The sequence below is a fragment of the Equus przewalskii genome, chromosome 6 (assembly GCF_037783145.1).
Source record: "Equus przewalskii isolate Varuska chromosome 6, EquPr2, whole genome shotgun sequence".
NCBI lineage: Eukaryota > Metazoa > Chordata > Mammalia > Perissodactyla > Equidae > Equus > Equus przewalskii.
The window spans coordinates 73127972-73150391 of record NC_091836.1 but is presented as its reverse complement, the minus strand read 5'-3'; the positions used below and the strand labels follow the sequence as shown (position 1 = coordinate 73150391).

At 36.3% G+C, this 22420-nt stretch overlaps 1 protein-coding gene across 1 annotated transcript; it reads right to left on the bottom strand.

Moving 5' to 3' along the window:
• Nucleotides 1-10692: 10692 nt before the first annotated feature.
• LOC103553978 (olfactory receptor 52J3) lies at nt 10693-11628 on the bottom strand. Its single transcript, XM_008524779.2, has one exon. It carries the CDS (start codon nt 11626-11628, stop codon nt 10693-10695), a length of 936 nt encoding a protein of 311 aa, XP_008523001.2.
• Nucleotides 11629-22420: the final 10792 nt, after the last annotated feature.

The following is a 22420-nucleotide window of genomic DNA, read 5'->3' as shown; positions in this document are numbered from 1 at the left end:
CTTATAACCCAAACCAAAAGCAGAAATTGTACTTTATCAACCAACTGCACAATCATTTTCTAGAAAGATTTTAAATGCCTTGGATCTTCTAGATATTTTCAAGGATACCCAATCTCCATTTAAAAATTACAAGTGTTTCCCCCCTGTTAGATTCAGAAATTGGACTACATGATGCATGTTTCTTCTGGTCCAGCAGTTCTCAGCCACCTTTGATCATCTCTTTCATTTGACTGCAGTACATCTCTAAATGAAAAGAAAATTCACCTGTGATGCTTCTTCCTTATTCCACAAGAATAGAGACATGAGGGAAAAATCAGGCAGCAAAGCTCTATATCCCTATTTTTATATGACAAGCTTCAAGTGTTTATGACATGAGAACAATTGAGTTAATTCAGTTTGCTACTATAATGGTGTCCTGGGATTGAATCCTCTGAGATTGCTGACAAAGCTCATAAACTATGGTTTAGAAAAACAAAAGGCCAAGAAAAAGTGATGTGGATAGGGATTTATATGGAGGAAATTACAAATGTGGGGCAAAACCACACAGATGTTATCATCTATATATGGCATAAGGATACCTGCATTTCATCTCTCTCTAACAAATATTTTGCAGCCAAATTTTATGGGTTGTTGTTTCTAGATAAAATAATATTTAATACATATTCTGAGTTTCAACACAATAACCTGGCATAGGAGACTCAATTTTCAGGCTTAACTCTCACTGTCCCCCTTCACCGACCATGTGTTCTAGGTTCATTGAATACTTAGCTGCAGGGATTCAGATCTGTGAGCCTTTGGTCTCACCATCCTTTGTCCATGCTTGTTCCTCTCACTCTTCTCCCCTACAATTTTCCCTATATATATCACAGAGGCCGTAGAGATAAGTGGTAAAAATATCCAATTCTGGAAGTGGTCTGAATCAGTTCTCATACTGGACATCTCAAGGACTATCTAGGGTACCTTGGGGATTTGATAATCATCTCTATGTCTCACTTTCCTCAAGTGGAAAATTAGGGATATGATAGTACCAACAGCATATGGTTTTCTGAAGAATAAATTAAACAGTGAATATCAGGCACTTGGTACAAAACCTGGCACCTTTTAATTGGTTATGTAAAATAGAATTTAGCTCACAACACCACTTTCACACACTTCGTATCTGTATAACCCAGACTGAGAAATTTTTCATACCACTAAGTGTATATAGAATTTCGTCTGAAAGTTCTCATTTATCTTAAACATTTTTCCCTCATTTTTAAGTCAAATGTATACATATTTCTCATTGTCACTAAAATGAAATTATTTTGAGTGGAAGAATTATACCTCTTTACTACACAGGAGAGCAGACATCTTAGACAGTACTTAAGAAAAAAACATGATCAGGCTGAAGAGTTAAAGAACAGACTACAAAGCATGAGGTTAAATCCTTCTTTTGACTCTTATCTTTCCAGTTGTATCACACAAAACTTAAAATTGAATCTCTGTAAATTTTACATTTCATAGATATACATACATTTGCATATGGCATTTTCTTGGTTTGTGTTCATGCAACTGATGAGTTCTGTCAGAGTTAATTTTAAGAAACATTAGGAAAGCTCAGACCCTTTTTCTGCTGGTTGTGAATGAAGAAGAATCTTCCTGAGTTTCTGCTGATAGAAGTCTCAGGGCCGCAACAACAGCCAAACATAGGATCAAGAGGCGTCTCAGAACATCAGCTCTGAAATACTGAAAGAAACTTATTCTTTGGTGACAAAAAATCTGACCAACTTCCTGATGACAAGGATTTTAGACCAATGTTTCCACTTTGTTTTAAAGTGAGACAAAATTTCCTTTAATGTTTAAGCAAGCTAAGCAAGATCAGGTGGATTCTTCGGGGGGTTTTTTTGCATTTAATTTAAAATGTCCTGAAGATACATACTTAATCCCTTTTTTTCCTGTGAAACCTTCTCACCGGAGGCCTTTAGCCTATTGTTCCATTAAGGACTGTATTTATTTAGTGTGTTATTAAGTGTAAGTATTAAAAGATATACACAGACTTCGTTCAAACTGCTTTTTACATTTTAACCTCTTTAATCTTCAAAATAGTCCTATGACATAGATAATATGCTTATTTCCATTTTACAGATGGAAAACTTGGGCTATAGAAAAATGTAGCTAATTTCCAAAGGTTTTACTTCTAGAAAGCAACCAAGACAGAATTTGAACCCCAATGTCTGATTTTTAAACATATGCTATTAAGAAAACATGATACTGCCTCCTTTTTCTGTTTTTGGAACTTGAGCCTAATTTATGTTTCCCCAGCCTGTTGAGGGTTCCAGAAGCCTGCTGTAAGGTCTTCACTTACAATACGTGCACATGTAACTACATACACATCAGAAAATACACAGGGTGGAGTTGGCACTGCTTCTTCTAAATGCCTGCTAAGGCACCTCAAACCTGCCCTTCACTTTAGTGAGTGAGTTTCTCTAACCATAGAAATGATTCTGGTTTCCAATGTTCAGAGATAGCTGGGTTGCTGATGGATGCTGATATCCATAGAATCTATTAGTCTGCATGATTCTGCTTGACTCTGTAGTCCTACTCAGGGTAGAAAATTACATCTCTTTATCATGTTCCCGTGTTTTGGGTGCAGAAGACAATCGCAGGCTTATCCTGATACTACCTGAAATCAAGCCAAGTTGTTCTGTACTGTAACCACTTACTCCTATTTAGAAGAGAACCCCCAGGACTTGTTGCAAAGCATTAGGGAAAAACGAGTGGAAATTACTTCTACAGAAGAAATAACAATTGTCCCAGTTGAATAAACTGATGGAATGTCCTAGTTAAGTGGCGCATTGTTTTATCAGCAACACCAAGCCTTTTGATTCTTCCTCCCGATGTCAAATGCTGGACCTGAAATAACTATGCCCCTGCTTCAGAAAAGGAATTTCAGAAGACCTCTACACTTTGTCCAAGAAGCTGTTTGACAATTTATGAATATCACACAACAACATATATGCCACGTCCTTTTCATTAAATGAATTATGAAGAAACACTCTTTTATCCTAGTGACTATAATTATGGCGCTTTTTTGTTGTAGTTTGTTTTGTTTTGTTTTCTTGTTTTATTTTCTAACAATGCTAAAGCGAAAGAGCTGACTCAACTGGCTTGAAGGAAAAATAATAATTTTAAATAAAACCGCTGAAATGACAAGAGACTGGGTGTCTTAAACACAGCTCTGTTGTCTTATGAGATGAGTTTATGTGGGAGAGAAATAATTAGGCAGTGAAGATTCTTGTTACTTTCATTCTTGTTAACTCAGTAATGTGGAACAGTCTCACTACCAGGCTTATGTTGATTATTTTAATTTATCTTTCAGATACTTAGACCTCATTTTTCTTACAAAATTCAATCTACTATTATGTTATTTAGCTTGAACCTAAGATATATAATGGAGTGCTGTTTTTGAAGTTAAATTACTTACAGATAAACATTTTAAAACAAATAAAAGATTTAGGCTTCAAGTATAGACAAGATGGCATAGGCAATTTTTTGGCGTGAGAGACAACTAAAGGAGAACTCTGCAAGGTGGTAAGATGAAGTAGAGTTGGTCTGGGACTCTAAGACTGGAGGGACAGCACACTTGTAGGGCGTGTTGTGTCCCTACACACAAATAACAGTCAGGATCACATTAAATTTGTGTATCAATTTGGTGAGTATTGTAATCTTAATGTTATTAAGCCTTCATATCCATGAACATGGGATGTTTTTCCATTTATTTAAATCCTTTCACATTTCTTTCAATAATTTGTCATTTTCAATGTGAAAATTTTTAATTTATCTAAACTTATTCCTAAATATTTTACTGTTTTATTCTGCTAAAAATTGAATTGTTTTCTTAAATATAATTTTCAGATAGTTCACTGATAGTGTATAGAAATACAATTTATTTTCATGTATTGATCTTATATCTTGTAATATGAAGTCATTTACTAATTCTAATGGTTTTATTGTGGACTTTGTACAAAATTATGTCATATGCTAATTGCAATAATTATAATTATTCCTTTCTAATATGAATGCTTTTCATTTTATATTCTTACTTCTATGCTCTGTCTACAATGTTGAGCAGAAGTAGAAAGAGCACACATACTTGTTCCTAATCTTAGGGAAAACATTCGATCTTCAACCATCAAATGTGATGTTAGTTTTTGTAGATGGTGTTTATCAGGTTGAACAAGTCTCCTTTTAATTTTAGTTTCTGAGCTTTTATTATAAAAAGGTATTGGTTTTTGTCAAAATCTTTCTCTGTATCTATGAAGATGACCATATCTATTAATCCTTTATTTTACTAATGTAATATAATACATTGATTAATTTTTAACATGATAAATCAGTGTTGAATTTCTGAGATAAATTCCACTTAATTATGTTGTAAAACTTCTTTATATGTTGCTGGATTAAGTTTACTGACCTTCTGTTGAGTATTTTTGTGTCTGTATTTATAAGAGGCATTGTTGTGTAGTTTTATTCCTTGTAATATCTTTGTCTGGTTTAGATATCAGGGTAATAACAGCCTCATAGAATGAATTGGGAAGCATTCCTTACTCCTATGATTTGGAAGAGTTCATGCAGCATAGTGAGATAGTAATTCCCTTTTAAACATATAGTAGAATTCACCAGTGAAGATATCTAGACCTAGGATTTTCAGTGTGGCAAATATTCAATTACTAATTCAATTCTTTTACATTTTAAATATCTATTCAGATTTTAATTTTATTCTTTTTTTATTTATTTGTTTATTTTTGGATGTACATCATAATACGTTTCGAATTCTGTGTAGATTATATCATGTTCACCACCGAAAAACTAATTATAGTCCATCCCCTCACATGTGAGCTTAATCATCCCTTTTACCCTCCCTCCTACCCCCCTCCCCTATGGTAACCATCAGTCCAATCTCCAATGCTATGTGTTTGTTTGTCGTTGTTTTTATCTTTTACTTATGAGTGAGATCATATGGTATTTGACTTTCTCCTTCTGACTTATTTCACTCAGCATAATACCCTCAAGGTCCATCCATGTTGTCACAAATGGCTGGATTTCATCATTTCTTATGGCTGAATAGTAGTCAGTCATGTAAATATACCACATCTTCTTTATCCATTCGTCCCTTGATGGGCACCTAGGCTGCTTCCAAGTCTTGGCTATTGTGTATAATACTGCAATGAACATAGGGGTGCATGTATCTTTATGCCTTTGTGTTTTGAAGTTCTTTGGATAAATACCCAGCAGTGGGATAGTTGGATCATATGGTAGGTCTATCCTTAATTTTATGAGGCTACTCCATACTGATTTCCACAGTAGTTGCACAAGTTTGCATGCCACCAGCAGTGAACAAGGGTTCCCTTCTCTCCACATCCTCTCCAACACTTGTTGTTTCCTGTCTTGTTAATTATAGCCATTCTGACCAGAGTGAGGTGGCACCTCATTGTAGTTTTGATTTGCATTTCCCACAGCAAATGCAATTCTCAATGGAGAAAAACTGAAAGCTATCCCTCTAAGAACAGGAACCAGACAAGGATGCCCACTGTCACCATTCTTATTTAACATATATTGGAAGTCCTAACCAGATCAATCAGGCAAGAAAAAGAAATAAAAGGGATCCACATTGGAAATGAAGTAGTGAAACTGTTACTCTTTGCAGATGACATGATTTTATATCTAGAAAACCCTAAAAATTCCACTAAAAAACTTTTAGAAACAATAAAGGAATACAGTCAAGTCACGGGATATAAAATCAATGTGCAAAGATCGATTGCGTTTCTATACACTAACAACGAAGTAGCAGAAAGAGAAATTAAGAATACAATCCCATTTACAATTGCAACAAAAAGAATAAAATACCTAGGAATAAACTTAACCAAAGAGGTGAAAGATCTGTACACTGAAAACTGTAAAACATTGTTGAAAGAAATCATAGAAGACACAAAGAAATGGAAAGATATTCCATGCTCTTGGATTGGAAGAATTAATACCATTAAAATGTCCATACGTCCTAAAGCAATCTATAGATTCAACACAATCCCTATCAAAGTTCCGACAACATTTTTCACGGAAATAGAACAGAGAATCCTTAAGTTTACATGGAATAACAAAAGACCCTGAATAGCCAAAGGATTCCTGAGGAAAAAGAACAAAGCTGGAGGTATCACACTCCCTGATTTCAGAATATACTACAAAGCCATAGTAACCAAAAGAGCATGGTACTGGCACAAAAACAGGCACAGATCTGAGTACTCATTCCTCTAATACTAGGAATGCGCCTGAGAGTCCATGGCAAAGTCTCTTTTTAGTTCTTCTCTTGCTTAACGAGACCTTCCTAGCCAAAGATCAAATCCACCTACCAAGAGAGCCCCCGTTATGACTGGTTGATGAAGCAGGATACAAGCTCACTCAATTTACACTAATTCAGGACAACTGTGAAAGGCCACTCCAGCTACAGAGATCCTTGTGTAAACATCTGGCTGATGTTTCTTGGCATTTCATCACTTCTTTGTTCATTTACCTTGCCCAACTTTAAGAGAAAAGCTGTATTAGTTTTCTAAGGCTTCTGTAATACAGCCCCAGAAATTTAGCGCCCTAAATCAACTCAAATTTAATATCTTACATTTCTGTTTGTTAGAAAGCTGATGCATTTCTCACTGGGCTAAAATCAAAGTGTAAGCAGGTTGACATTCCTTTCTGAAGACACTAAAGGATAATGTTTTATTGCTTTTTACAGCTTTTACAGGCTGCCCATATGCCTTAACGCATGTCTCTCTTCTCCATTTTCAAAGCCAGCAGTGAAAGGTTGAGCCCTCCTCATGTGGTATTACTCTGACTTTACTTTTGATATCACATCTCCTTCTCTGATTCTAATTCTTCTGCTTGTTTTGTCTCCTTTTAAGGACTCTAGTGATTACCTTGGGCTCACCTGGATAGTCCTGGATACTCTCCCTATCTTAAAGCCAGCTGATAAATAACCTTAATTCCATCTGCAAACTGAATTTCTCTTTGCCATGAAACTTAACATACTCAGAAATTCTGGAGATTAGGAAATGAATATCTTTAATGGGTTATTGTTCTACCCACCACAACACTGGAGTAAGCTTCCTACAGGCAAATCTTCATCTCAGAATGTGCTTTTTAATAAACGCAACCTGCAAAGGCTGCTTAATCAGGGTCTTTGAAGAGGCCAGCAAGAAATCACAATTGCAAAGAGAAACTCGCAGTTAATAGTCCCCAGATGTTCAAAGATTATTTATAAGACTAAAAAAAAGAGCTAATACTATAGTAAGAAACTAGAATTTTCTAAGATATAGAATTAAAAATTATTCAGTTCTGGATTTTAAAGTACATGTGGTCAACAGCCTTAAAGAGGTGAGAGAGAGAGAATGAGAGAGAAAGAATTACAATCATAAAGAAGGCATAGGTTTTATGAGAAGTATTAACATAGAAAATTTAAATATTGAAAAATAATTGTACTGAGGAACTTAAGAGTAGAATGGAAACCACTGAAAATAAAAATTGTGAGTGCTAGGGGACGGCCTGGTGGTGCAGCAGTTAAGTTCACACGCTCTACTTCAGGAGCCCGGGGTTTGCTGGTTCAGATCCCCGGTGGGGACACAGCACCGCTTGGCATGCCATGCTGTGGTAGGCATCCCACATATAAAGTAGAGGAAGATGGGCATGGATGTTAGCTCAGGGCCAGTCTTCCTCCCCAAAAGGAGGAGGATTGGCAGCAGTTAACTCAGAGATAATCTTCCACAAAAAAAAAAATTGTGAGTACTAAAAATAGGTGCATGGATTTTCAGGACCACAGTAAAATAGATAAAGTGATGGAAGGAGGAAAAGAAAATTAAAATACCTGGTAGTAAGATAAGGAGTTCCAATTTTATTTTAAAGTATTTACAGAAGAATATGGAAATAAAGTTGGGAAGAATACTTAAAGAAATAAAATTTAAAAAGCTCCTAGAATCATTAGATATATAGTCTTAGAATGTAAGAACTGATTGAATACTGAATCTGATTTTTTATAAAAAATTAAATATCTAGACTCAATATAATGAAATTTAAAACATCAAAATTAAGATGACAAAGTACAAGAAAAAAATCTTTTCAAAAGAAGAAAATGATTAACATCACTTATCATTAACAACACTAGCTGCCAGAAAAAAAAAAAGTTGAACAATTAATTCAAAAAGCTGATGGAATAAAACTTTGTTCCATAATTCTACAAATTTTTGATCTGTTATTCAAATATGAGGGCAAATGAGGACATATTTACATATAAAAATATAATTATTTATTACCAGAGCAGGTGGAATTGTCACTGGCATCAGGGGTGTGCTAGGGAATAATAGATATATTCTCCACAAAGATTGTGAATCCCAGAGCAAGGAGATATTCATGAAGATTTGTTGCAGAAATAAAGCATTAAAATATATATGAATAATTAAAAATGGTCATTTAAAAAGTTTTTTTTAACCTGGAAACACCGTTCCAGATAATTCCAACATGAAAGAGAGAGATGCACTGTACAAGTAAAACAGAAAAAGGAAAAAAAAACCTAAAAGTTTTATTTTGCTCAGAGTAGGGTAGTTACAAATTAATTTAATTAGAAAACTAATATTTAACTAATTACTGTCAAGAAGCAAAGTTTAATTAGGAAAACATGAAGGTGAAAAAAAAGAAACATGTTGGAATGTTTGAAATTGTTTTAAAAAGTGATCAAAACCAAAGATCAAGAAAGCAGAAATATGTTCTAACTAGTTGCAGTCTTGCTACCCAATAATTCTACCTCAAAATATAAAACCTAGATAAATTATTTACAAAAGCACAAAGAAATAAATTCAAGAATGTGCAGCATATTTTCTAATTAAAATACATATATATGTATCTATTAATATATGAATACTTAAAATAAAACACAAAGTATTTTAATCTATATAAAAAAAATGATCTAACTAAAATACTGTGCCTGGTTGTAAAACTAAAAAATTTGTGGAGGGAGGGTGAAAAGTGTAAAGGGGCACAAATGAATGGTGGTGGATAAAAACTAGACTATTGGTGGTGAACATGAAGCAATCTGTACAGAAACTGATATATAATAATCTATGCCTGAAATTTACACATTGTTATAAGCCAATAAAATATCAATTTTTTAAAAAAATTTTGTACTGTGATGTTAGAAAAACACATGATATATTTTGCCTCTGGAAAAATGGCAAGAAATTGTGCAGGGCAGTGTTAAAGGTGATTTCAACTTTAATTCTGTAAATATCTTATTGAGTATTACTTTGAGATGAGCATTAATATTGAAAGTCATTAATTTGTTAGTTATAGAAACCAAGATAGTTGTTATATTGCTACTTTAGTGTCTTTTTTAAAAAGTATGATAAAGATAAAATAAATATTGCTTTTTAAAAATGTAAGCCAATGTGGCAAGTTTGATGATGCAAAAGGTTATTGCTTGGTCTTTGGGAAATCTTATTATTGAATTAATTGAAAGCCCTCAGTCTCAAAAACAAGTAGGTATTCATTGGTTGGGTTGACAGCTTGTACATTAAAATGACTGGGGGAACTAGAGATAGATCCATGTGTCTAGGATGAGAGGGCTTAGATTTGAGGATGGAGTGATTAGGGTCCGATGGAGACTGAAAGAACAAAAATGAATAAAGTGATAGGAAAAGTCCAGAAGGCGTCACGCAGATGGAGAGAAATCCTAAATGTAATTTGATTTCAAGATGCACTTTATGCTTATGCTATGGGCCTGAATGCAGCGAGAGGCAATCAGTGATGGTATTGTTGGTATTAGTGAGAAATAGTTTTGAAGTTACATATTTGTTTTGGCTATCATTCCACTGAGTCTTACAGATTTGGCAGATCATTCTAGTTCAAGCTACAGAATTAGCAATGATTTTTTTGAACTCATAAACTTGGCTTTTTTTTAAGAACACAACAGGATGCAAGCTTCACAGGCCAGACATTTATGTTAGTTTGGTTCATTGATTCATCCCTAGCTATTCCAATGAATTGAGAAATACAATAGACACATAATTAATGTAAGTTAAGTGAATAATCAAATGGATGCATGAATGAAAGATTGAATGAATGAAGTAGGATCGAGGGTCAAACTTCCAGTGCCACACTTCTCTAATTGCTGCAGAGCACCAAAGATCAATATTATGAGTTCTTTCCTCAGAAAAGAAGCAAACGTAAGCTCTCAAGGACTCTGCATGAAGACATGTAGACAGAGGCCACACAGTTCCCTTCCAGGATAGCCCCTTAGCCTTGTGTGTGTGTGTGTGAGGAAGATTGGTCCTGAGCTAACATCTGTGCCAAAGTTCCTCCATTTTGTATGTGGGATGCTGCCACAGTACAGCTTGATGAAGTCCACACGCAGGAACAAAACCTGCAAACCCTGGGCCACTGAAGCAGAGAACACAAATTAACCGCTATGCCACCCAGCTGGCCTGCCTATTAGCTTTTGAACATGAGATGCAATGAAATTTCTATAAGTCTTAGAATCCATTAATAGAAGGTAGGAAAACTCAACTTGTATCGCAACCTGCAGCAATAGGTTAGGACCAAGTGATATTCATTAAGCCAAGGACACACAAGTCTTCCTAAATGGACCAAAATCCTTAGTAAAAGAATTTAGTAGGAGTCTTATTTATTAGTAAAGACATGGAGCACTCGCTCTCGTATTTGTTTTGTCCTCACACCATAAATGATAGGGTTGAGCAAAGGTGGGATAACCAAATAGAGGTTGGCAACAAGAATGTGAATATAGCGAGGTATGTTGTGTCCGAATCGGTGAGTGAGGAAAGAGAAGACTGAGGGGATATAAAAAACACAGATGACCCCAACATGAGAACCACATGTGCTTAGGGCTTTTAGCCGTGCATCCTGCGATGGGAGGTGGAAGACAGCACGAAGAATGTAAATGTAGGAGATGCCAATAAGGACTAGATTCAGGACAAAAAAAGAAATGACAAAAAGGCCATAGATAGCATTGATACGGATGTTTCCACAGGACAATTTTGCAATGCCCATGTGCTCACAGTAGGAATGAGCTATTATACGAACCTGACAAAAAGGAAGGCGGTAGATGAGGTAGATCATGGGCAGTGTAAGAAGGACTGGACGAAATAAAATGCACGTGCTGATTCCCATCAGTACTCGGGATGTTAAGATGGTTGTGTAGTGGAGAGGAGCACAGATCGCCACATAACGGTCAAAGGCCATGGCCAGTAAGACCTCAGCTTCCATGCCAGTAAAAGTGTGGATCAGAAACATCTGGGCCACACAAGCTCCAAAGTTAATCTCATGAGCATCAAACCAGAAGATACCCAGCATGCGGGGCACAGAGGTTGTAGAAAGGGCCAGATCAATTGTTGAAAGGATGGCCAGAAAGTAGAACATGGGTTCCCGGAGGGTCTGTTCTGTCTTGATGACGAGCAGAATTGTGGCATTGCCCAGTAAAGCCACAAGGTAAGCAGAGCAGAAGGGCAAGGAGATCCAGACATGGACCTCTTCGAGACCTGGGATTCCAATGAGGAAAAATGTGGCTGGGTGAAAACTGCTCCTGTTCTGATATTTCATCCTATCACTGGACAAGGAGGTAAAGCTGCTCCTCCTGCAGGGAGAAAAAATGAGAAACAGAGCGCAAGAGAGAGAGAGAGAGAGAGATCAGAGGAAAGACATGGTATGTCAATTTCTAGCTTAGTATTTCAGCACAGAATTGATGTCATGTTCACTATATGAGTAAACCTGTTGGTGAAGGACATAGAGACATTTGACAGGCCAGGCCAAAGTCATATTCAGTGTTTTCATTCTGCCTGTTGATTGAATTCTAATTCCAAACATTAAGGTTTGCAGCAAACTCAATACAGATCTCTAGTAATTAGAAGTTGCCATTTACTTTGGAAGAGAATAGGATGTGATTCCATTCTGGGAAATTCACTCTCTGGTGAGTGACACTGGAAACAACAAGAACGCACATAGACCTAACTAATATACTACGGAGGCAAGCAAAACTGCCTTTAAGCAATCCATAATGGAAATAAATCATAGACCAAGGTGTATAGGTACTCATTCATAATCTGAAGTCTTCTGACTCCTCGTTATTCACTGATACAGGGATACATATGTAAAAACTCTGACCCAAGCCCAGTAGCCTGTCACAGACACCAAATCAGATTATAAGAGACAGAGTCACATGATCTCAGGCAATTCCTGGCTCCTCGAGTTGCTTGGAACAATGGCTTGGAGCGGAAACAGCCATTGTTCATGATTTACAGACTACACAGAGTATCAGTTGGGAAAGGGAAAAGGAGGGTAATCTAATGCAATTTACACTCTTTTGTTTAGTATCCACAGCATATCAAGTATTCTCAGAGCACCTATTCGTTTTACTTGTGCTAACTTTACCACTGCCGTGGAACCAATACTTGCTTGGTTACTCCTTCTATCAGTGCAAGATGCTGGAAACCTGGGTAGAAAACCCTGCAAGCCTTGGATGATCTTGGTACCAGAAAAGGCTTTTTTTTGTAGCTCTCTGGGATAGCAGTGTCTTAATAGAGAAAATGTACTTCTGCAGTGATCTAAAGGGGATAGAGAAAGATAAATAAGCAATGCCTTAAAAATGCTACAGAATAACTCAAACTGCTGAAAACGTAAAGAAACTTACCCTGGGGTGTGTGATACAGCAGTTGTAGTTAAAAATAAAGCATAGAGAACCTTGCTTTCATCCTTGTCATAGCTTTACTTTCGTACAATCTTTTAATTATTTTTTTTTCAATGTAGTAACATACCAAGGTGAGAAAAAAAAAATTATATTTTTTGAGTTCAGTCCAACATAGAGAGTACAAGTGTGGCAGGATGGACTGGCCCTTAATTGTGTTCTATGAAAATATAGACATCCTGGCCAATCAAGAAACCGTTGCTTAGTAGAAAGATGATGGTTAAGGCCAAGGCTAGTGAGTTCCTGTTGCTTATTTTGGAACAACACCAGGAGCCCACTCTCAACAATAGGTCTCCACTAGCTCCATCCCTTTCCAGTGCCACAGAACTTTATTTCATCCAATGCAATTGACAGGATGATATTAAATGCCTTTAATCTTTCTGAGAAATTCTAAAGATAATCTTATTACCAGTTAAAAATATAATTTTTTTCCTGCCTGGTGCAGGTTTGGCACATAGTCCAGTTCTCAGCCTGCTTTGCTCATGTATCTCTTCACATGTCGCCACATCTATTCAACAGAACTCAGCAGCTGAGTCAGTCACCTCTTTACTCCATAGCAGGGGACTGACACACAGCATCAGGCAGCCTAGCATTTACTCCTCTTTCTGAGCAGTGGGTGGGGGCATGTTTATTTTAGGCTTCTATCACCTAGGGGATAGTTCTAAGATTACAAACTTTACACCGAGCTCTGGGATTGAGTCCTCAGAGACTGCTCACAAACTTCTAGAGTCTACTCCAGAAACAGAAAAGCCCAAAGAGTATAGGAGCAAACTGAAATGTAGGTAAATACAAGTAAAAAGTGGGGATAAAACACACAGCTCTTGTCATTTATACTTGACATATGTGAAAACAGATCTATTGTATTTCCACATGAATATGAATATGCAGCCCAATTCTATGGGTTACTGATCTGTATATAGAAGAAACTGGCTAATTTAATTTCAAATATTTAAACTTACATGGGAGGCTTTTTGTCTGGCTGTAAATCTCACTATTTCTCTTCACTGACGGTTTTTTCCAACCTAATATCATTGCTTTGAGTTCCCTGATCAACACAAGAACACAAATCCACAATTTCTGTACATGAATTTCCTACCACCACCACCACAATTTCACATGTACAAATTTAAAAGATCCTACTTATCAATTATCAATTTATCAAGTGTCTAACATTTCAATCCTGGAGTCAGAGCACTGGTGTTTAAGTCTTTGCTCTACTACATACTAGCTGTGTGACTTTCGGTGACTTTCATATTATTTCCATCGCACAATTTCCTTAACTATAAAATGGGAATCATAGTAGTTTCTGCCTTGGTGGGTATATTTGATATAAATTAAATGTCTCTGAGGCATTTAGAACAGTGTCCTATACATAGTAAGTAGTCAATTCTAGTTAAATTTATTATTATTATTATTATTTTAGGTTTCAGCTGATGAGAGCAACTATGGATTTTATTCATGCAAACAGATTGAGAAATCATTTGTACTACCAGTTCTACAGCCATTTTTCTTCTGAAACCTCTAATGACATCAAATATTTACTTCTTTAATTTTAGAGTCAATCATGTATATATCCTGGAGATCCTATTTGAATGTGATGATTTGGATTGAAAGAATTAGATCTTCTTATTACACCATTGAAGTTTCTGGGAACCTCCTTAAGACAGAATCAGGCTTAAGAAATAAAGCTTTGAACACAAAGTATGAGAAGTAATATCTTTCATCTGACATTGTTAGTCTTCTCCATCATTCTATACAAACATTAAAGCTATCTACTGTAAATTCACAATTTTTGTTTCCCTGTACTTACATAATGAAATATTCTCTTGGGTCCAATCAAGCTTTTACATGTAATCAAAATCATTCTTAAGACATTTGCTTAAAGCCACATTTCTTCCTTTATGAGTATGAACTAGGACACATGTAATCTTGAGAGTTGCTAAGAGGTATCTTGGATCCATGAGGGGAGCTAACTTTAGGATCGGATGAGATACAGAATCTCCACAGAAAGTGTTAAAACAAATGTGGTTCCCAGTGACACAGTTTAGTTATTCAAAAAACTCTTATATAAAACCAAGCCAAGATCTTTATTGTAGTAAGAGCCAATCAATTTTATTTAATGACTAAGACAATTTGGATTATCTTTTCAGAAGCCTACAATGTAAAATATCCCAATAGATACAGACTTAACTACTTCTTTTTTTTTCCATGGAAGACCTCCTTCCCAGTGGCCTCAAGTCTGTAGTTCCAATCTGAACTGGTTTGTTTTCATGGGCCTAGCTGGAAATACACTTTATTACTCTCCTGTTTTGAATCCATTTTTCCTCATACCTCATATCTTCCCATTTCACAAATAGGTTTCCTGGAATATATCTTATGTAAATTCCCAAAGTAGGATAAGTGGAGAATATAGTTTCAAAATCTTTGTGTGACTTAAAATTACTTTGCCTCAACTATTACTGATATTTTAGTTATACTCATTTGTATTGGTTCAGTTGTGTCCCCCTAAAATTCATATGTTGCTTTTCTAACCCCCAGTGTTTCAGAATTTCACCTTATTTGGAAAGAAGGTCATTGCAGATATAATTATTTAAGTTAAAATTAAGACATGCTAGAGTAGAATGGGCCCCTAATCCAATCTGACTGATGTCCTTATAAAAACATGCCATGTGAAGAAACAGACAGGTGCACAGGGAAAGCACCATGTGAAGATAAAAGCAGAGATCAGAATGATGCCTCTATACACCAAGGCAAATGGCTTTTCTCGTTGGTCAACAGCCTTGAAAAGGAAAAACTGTAAGATCAATATCAAGGAACATAGGGGTAGAGGCATGTGAACAGACATCTGGGAGTAGCACAAAGTGTGAAGATGTTTGGGTCACATTATAACACCCACCAGATAATCCAACCAAGTAGATCCAGTTGACGAGAGCCAGTCTTTGTCATTAACCATAGAGAACATCTGTGTTTAAATAGAGTAGCCCTCCTAACATTGACAGAGACCATGGTTGGGCCCAACTAATACTCTTCCACTAATCAAAGCTCAGCTAGCTACTGCCACTCTGAAGACCCAAACTTCCAGCAGCAGAGGCAAATAATGAACCCCGATATAGCTCCAAGTGACTAACCAAGTATTTGGTGACAATTTGACTACATTATACCTTTCCACCATAAAATAAGCAGCCATTCCTTTACACCATGGCATATATTCTAAGTGTGAGGTTTGACTTCCCTGCTCACAGAGCCTCAGTCAGCACCATTATCCCAAGGCGTATAGCATGTTTAATGCATTGACATGGAACTTAGCATAACATCATATAGAAACAAGGGATCCCTTTTACAACAAGAGGTGTCCAAGGAGTTATAGCAGTGGGCACATGTTCATGAGATTCACTGGTTATATCTTATACTATTAGGCCAACAACCCAATGGAGTAATAGGTTGGCTTATTGAATGCATATCTTAGTTCCAGCTTAAAAATTACAATCTACAATGATGGGTACATCCTCCAGGATGCAGTTCACACTCTAAATTATCAATAATTCTAAAGAAAGAATATGTGAGTCTAAGAACTAAGAGAGAGAAGTATGAGAGGTTCCCATTACTACTACTTCTATTGACCCACTGAGGAAATTTGTGATTGCTGACCGCACAAGATTCTGTGAGTTTGGAGAATCTGGTTCCCAGATTAGGAGTACTTCCACCCAAAGACACTGGTATCTCTGCATGTCACTCAGGCATTTTGGGTTCCTTGTGCCAAATAACAAATGGATGAGACAAAGAGCTATCATCCTGGGTGAAATAATTTATCATGATCATCAGGAGAAGCCAAAGCAACCAATATAAAAAGGTAGCAGAGAAAAATAGGTTGGGTCCCAAGTGACGTATGTGGACATATCTTGGAAGAATATTGCTCAATTTTGATAGGAAATGGATAAACACAACAATCCACACCTAAGAAAGATATGGTGAAATGGGGCTCCACATTAGTTAGGATCTACTGAGAAGAAAATCCCAAGACAGGATTAGACATGCAAGAGATTTGTTGGTGAAATGCCTATGAAGGATAAAGGTATAGAAACAAGAGAAGGAAAGGAGTGTATTTAGACCAGGATAAAAGTCTCATATCTGGAAGAAGAAGGGTAAAGACAAAGAATTGAATGGAAAAATTTGGGGACTGTAGCACAATTCCAAGAAAGATTCAGCCAAGCCAAGATGGAGTTTTGAGCCAAAGTCATTTGTTGGGGAAGTCCTAAGTCCTGTGGGAGTGGACATACATTAGTATCTTACTGTTCTCTGTCACTGTCAGAGAGAAGTCCGTGGGAAGTGTGGCCTAGGTACAAAAGTGATGGAGGACCAGAGCAGTAGCTTGGGTGTTCAGTCAAGTGTTCTCCCTGTAGTGGAAGATCTGAGTGGTTTATTTACACGATCACCACAGTATATCCCTTGTGCCACACAGATCTTTTTCTCCACTTAGGTTAGGGTACCAGTTCTTCCAGAGTTCCTATTGTTTCATTTGCTCTCAGAACTACAACTGATACTCATTATTTCTACCTTTTATAATATAGTCTAAATTCCCGTAAATCCCAGCTGTCAGTTCTGTAGGTCTTGGTGGCTTATCTGGTTGGGTGACCTAAATTTCCATTCTTGAGATGTCTGAGTCTTTGGTAATTATACCCTTCTCTGGCTGGGTTGCTGTGTATATCCATTCACAGTTAAGAAAGAGAAGAAAGTATTAGGAGATGTCCAAGGGGATCATGTAGTTCACACATATTCAAAACAAAAGAAACTCAGTGTAGTTGACTTGCCACCATTTTTTACCTCAGATACCACCAATATGTAGTCCTATTTTTCCACCTGGTGGTAAATAGATCAGTACTACAACTTCATCTTATTGTCTACTATTGCAAGTGAGCAAAAGTGAGGACATCTCATTTTGCCAAATGGCCCCAGCCCCTCCTCTGTGTGACTACTCACTGCTCTGCACGCACTCTAAAAATTTCACATACTCTCCTAATTGTGTAAATATTGTGTTATCTTTTTTCATTTTCTATAATGTAGTGTCTCTATACTCTTTAATAATTTCAAGGCCACTATTTTTGCACCTAACTTTGTATGAATATCGTCACATAAATAAATTTTTTGTTATATTTTAAGTTTTGCCTCAAGATGGATTTTCAGGGAGATGTACACTCAATCAAATAAGATTTAATATATATTGATAAAGATTGACCAATGTAGATAAAAAGAATAACAACATTTAAAAAGAAACTATCACTTCTTGAATTTTACTGCACTAGTCCCTCTGCTAAGTATATATACTTTATGTGCATGTTTTTCAAAAAATGCTCATGGGACAACTGGACATCCATTTGCCTTCCTACTATATACCTCAGTCCATATACAAAAATTAACTGAAAATGGACAAAAGACCTACCTGTAGAGCTAAAACTATAAAACTCTTAGAAGAAAACTTGGGCAAATCTTCATGACTTGGGTTAGTTAATAGTTTCTTTGATATGACACCAAAACACAAGTAATAGAAAAAAAAAGAATTATAAGTTGGATTTCACCAAGATTAAAAATTGAAGGCTTCAAGGGACACAATCAACATAGTGATAAGACAACTCACAATATAGGACTCAAACTCAAGAATATAAAGACAAATAATCCAATTAAAAATGGGTAAAGGATTCAAATAGACATTTCTCCTAAGAACATACATATATGGCTAATAAGCATATAAAAATATTCTCAATATCATTACTCACTAGGGGAATGCACAAAGACACCACAGTGATAAAGCAATTCACTCCCACATCATAACTAAATAAAAAAGAAAGACAATAACAAGTCTTGACAAGGATGTGGAAAAATTGAAACCCTTGTGCATTACTGCTCATACTGCAAAATGATGCAGACACTTTGGAGAACAGTTTGGTGGTTTCTCAAAATGTTAAACATAGAGTTACAATATCACCCAGCATTTCCACTTCTAGATATATACTTAAGAGAAACTAAAGCATGAGCTCATGAAAAGGAAAAAAAAAGAGTAAACAAATTGTCTGCATAATTCATAATAGCAAAAAATGGAAACAACTCAAATGCCCTTCACTGATGACTAGATAAACAAAAATACTATATCCATACAATGGGATATCATTCAGTCATAAAAAGGAATGAAATGCTTATTATGGTACAAATCAATGAAACCTGAAAACATGCTGAATAGAGAAGCCAGACACAACAGATCACACATTGCATGATTCTATTTACGTTAAATATCCCAAATACACAAATCCATAGGTACTTAATGTAGATTAGTGGTGGAAGGAGGGGAAAATGGAGAGTGACTGCTAATGGCTATGAGATTTATTTTTGGTGTGATGAAAATACTCTAAAATTAGATAGTGGTGATAGTCACTCAATTCTGTGAATATACTGAAACAGGGTGAATTGTGCACTTTAAAAGGGTGATTTTTTTTATTATTTGGATTATATATCAGTAAGCTTTTATATATAAAAAAGAAACTGCATCATATAGTACTTTCCTGTATGCTTCTCTTAAGTACCACGTATGAAATATGAAATGGACATTTTGTTGGAAAAAACTCACCTAGAGACTGTAATATGTCTTCCCTATGACTGGAATGCAGAGTAAGCTAGTGTCTGACCGCTGCTTAGCAAATTTTGAGGTTAAGTGAAATGGCTGACTGGCTGTATTAGGGTCCAAGGTACATGACTTTGGGTTCCAGATGTGAAAATGTGCAATAGAAATGCCAAGGCAATGAGACTCTAGAAATAAGAGGTCTTATGTGGAGAAATGAAGAGGAACCAGTTGAAGGAGAGGCACAGCTCATACTAATATAGGAACTAGCAGAGTTGTCTGTAAAGATCGCAAAGGTACCCTGAAGAGAAAGACTCAACCTTAAATATGTTACCGACTTGGAAAGTCTGAAGCCATCTTATGACAAGATGGTCAAATGAGAACTCTGCCTCCATTTTCTTTTTGCTCTGTTCCAGCACTCCAACCTCTAAGGATCAGATCATTAACTGGAAAAATGGGAGATGACAAAGGAGAAAAGATTAGGAATATAAACACATCCTCTTCCCTACTGGGGAAGGTGTTGTCTACATTAACCTGGGAAAGGAGAGAAATCTTACTTTTGCCTGAAGACTAAAGCAGTTAATTGGATGTTATAATTTTTTAATTGCTTTTTTAAAATTAAATTGACGTTAAGACTTTCCATTACCTAAGAATTACCTGAAATGTCATCGTACCTGCCAAGTTTCCATCAAAGAAGAGCCAGGAGAGGATGACCTATGTATAAAAAGTTAAGAATTGACAGGAGGAAACACAATAAAGTCTTTTTTTTTTTTTAATTAAACCCCATAATTCCTGCTCATTCTATGGTCTTGTTACAGTAGGACTCTGTGGAGTCTCGTTCAGCAGGATGTATTCAGAAGAAAAAGCAAAGAAAACTCTCCACAGGTGAGCCCTCAAAGGGGACTACATACAACACCCTATAAAGGGTAACAATTAACGATTTGTGGCGAACATCCCATAAGTCTTCTCTGCTGCCTCTGGCAGAATTATGCTCACCTCACTCATGATCCCAGAGCACCAGGTGAATGATTGTAGAGGAGGTCCACCCTGTATGATAACTATGCCTTTCTGTGTCTGCCTTCTCCGCTAGATTGAAATTCCTGAAAGTTACAGGTTTCTCCTTTTACAAATTGAGAAGGTTTTGAAAATTTAGTCAAAGCCAGGGGTTTTCACTTTGGAATGCATACAGGTTTCACCATGGAGTTTTAAAAAATAAGGATGCCTAAGTCCTATTCCAGACTCACTGAATCTCTTCACTTGAAATTCTTGGTGTAGTCTTGGCATTTTCTTCTTATATTACGTACATTGTTTCTCATGACTAATATGTGCCAAGGTATTTTCCTCAGTAATATTTATGCTCATTCATTTTTATACATCAAATGTAATATTCACTGCCCTTGAAAATAGGCTATATCATTATTCTTAGAGACATTTATCAAGAACTTCATTTTTTGTAAATAATTCATTATTTTATTTTGCATATCACAGAGTCAATTGAATTTTCTTGTCAGTTGCATTATTCTTACTACAAACTCTCCTTGGAACTTTGACCTATGAAGATTATCACAAAGAAATTAATCATAGCCATTTTAAAGTAGTTTTAGCTATCTTAAGTTATCTTAACTATCTTAAACTATAGATAGTTTTGTTTGACTCTGATGCTTATCTGAAAGCTCTGAAATCACCAGTAGGTCAGATATTTGGGTCTTCAACAAAGAAAGATGGTCTCAGAGCCCAGAGAAAAGGACTGTAGGATGTACTTCAAATTTCTATACATATATATATTTTTTTCTTTATTTTGGTGAGGATGATTGGCCCTGAGCTAACATCTGTTGCCAATCTTCCTCTTTTTGCTTGAGAAAGATTGTCACTGAAATAACGTCTACGGCAGTCTTCCTCCACTTTGTATGTGGGATGCTGCCACAGCATGGCTTGATAAGTGATGCATAGGTCTGAGCCTGGGATCTGAAATGGTGAACCCCAGGCCAGCAAAGTGGAGCAAGTGAACTCAACCACTATGCCGCAGTGCCAGCCTCAAAAATAGATTTTTTAAAAATAATTTTAAAAAGCTATCAAAAATAGATTCTTGGGCAATGGTGAGTACTTTCCCATGGACTGAGTCATAATGTCCAGGAATCTTCTTTGTTGAGAGATGGATAGGTTCAGGAGATTGCTAATCCAGGATCTAGTGGAAGAATAATTGAGAATTAATTACACAACGTTAATTGCACTGATGAGGGGCATTTTCTTGTGCTTGTTTGGAATATTGTTGAAGTAATTTTAATGTTCTATTTTCTGGACATATAAGGAAGCCCTTCTCTTTCTTCTTAAGCTATCTGCAATGTGTAATAATCTAGGAGACTCTCCTTTTTAAACTGAAGTGATACATTGTCAAATATTGCCTGTTTCTTACTGAGTCCCCTGGGTTCAAAAATTCTTACTGTGTTCTTGCTTTTCATGGCAATATGGTTGTTTCCATAGGTGCAGTGTAAGTCTATCCCCCTTTTTACCAGCACATAACTGGAAAAATTGATTACGCAGCCAGGGCCCTGCCTGGAATGGCCTACTTGAGAAGGTTCTCAGTTTACTCAGATCTTACAGGCCACTATTAGGGAACCAAGGTTGACTTTATAGAGCTAGCACTGACAAAGCCCTCTGAGTAAAACTGGCCTGACACTTGGCTTTATAGTGTCCAGCCTTTGATGTCACTTTCATAGAAAGCCAGGAACCTAGAGATGTCCTGAACTTCTCCTTAAGAAGAGGGAAATTTACTCAAAATATATAGGTACTACAGGTGAAATCCGATGCAGAAAGTTTCTTGGACATGTCTTCCTAGCTTTGGTAAAGCAAATAATAGCGGCTTTTCAATCTGAGATATTTTGTGAAAACCTCCAGCATCACAAACTTAAGAAGGCCGATATGATAATTTAAAACTCTTACTGCCTCTATATAAATCATCAAGCCAAATATAATGAGTTGGCCTTATTGTGTGATCAAGAATAATCATTCTTTGAGATTATATTTTGTTTAAATGGGAGAGAGTG

Bases quoted from the DNA above. Each gene is read 5' to 3' on its own strand.
- LOC103553978 (XM_008524779.2), bottom strand. From the start codon at position 11,628: ATGAAATATCAGAACAGGAGCAGTTTTCACCCAGCCACATTTTTCCTC.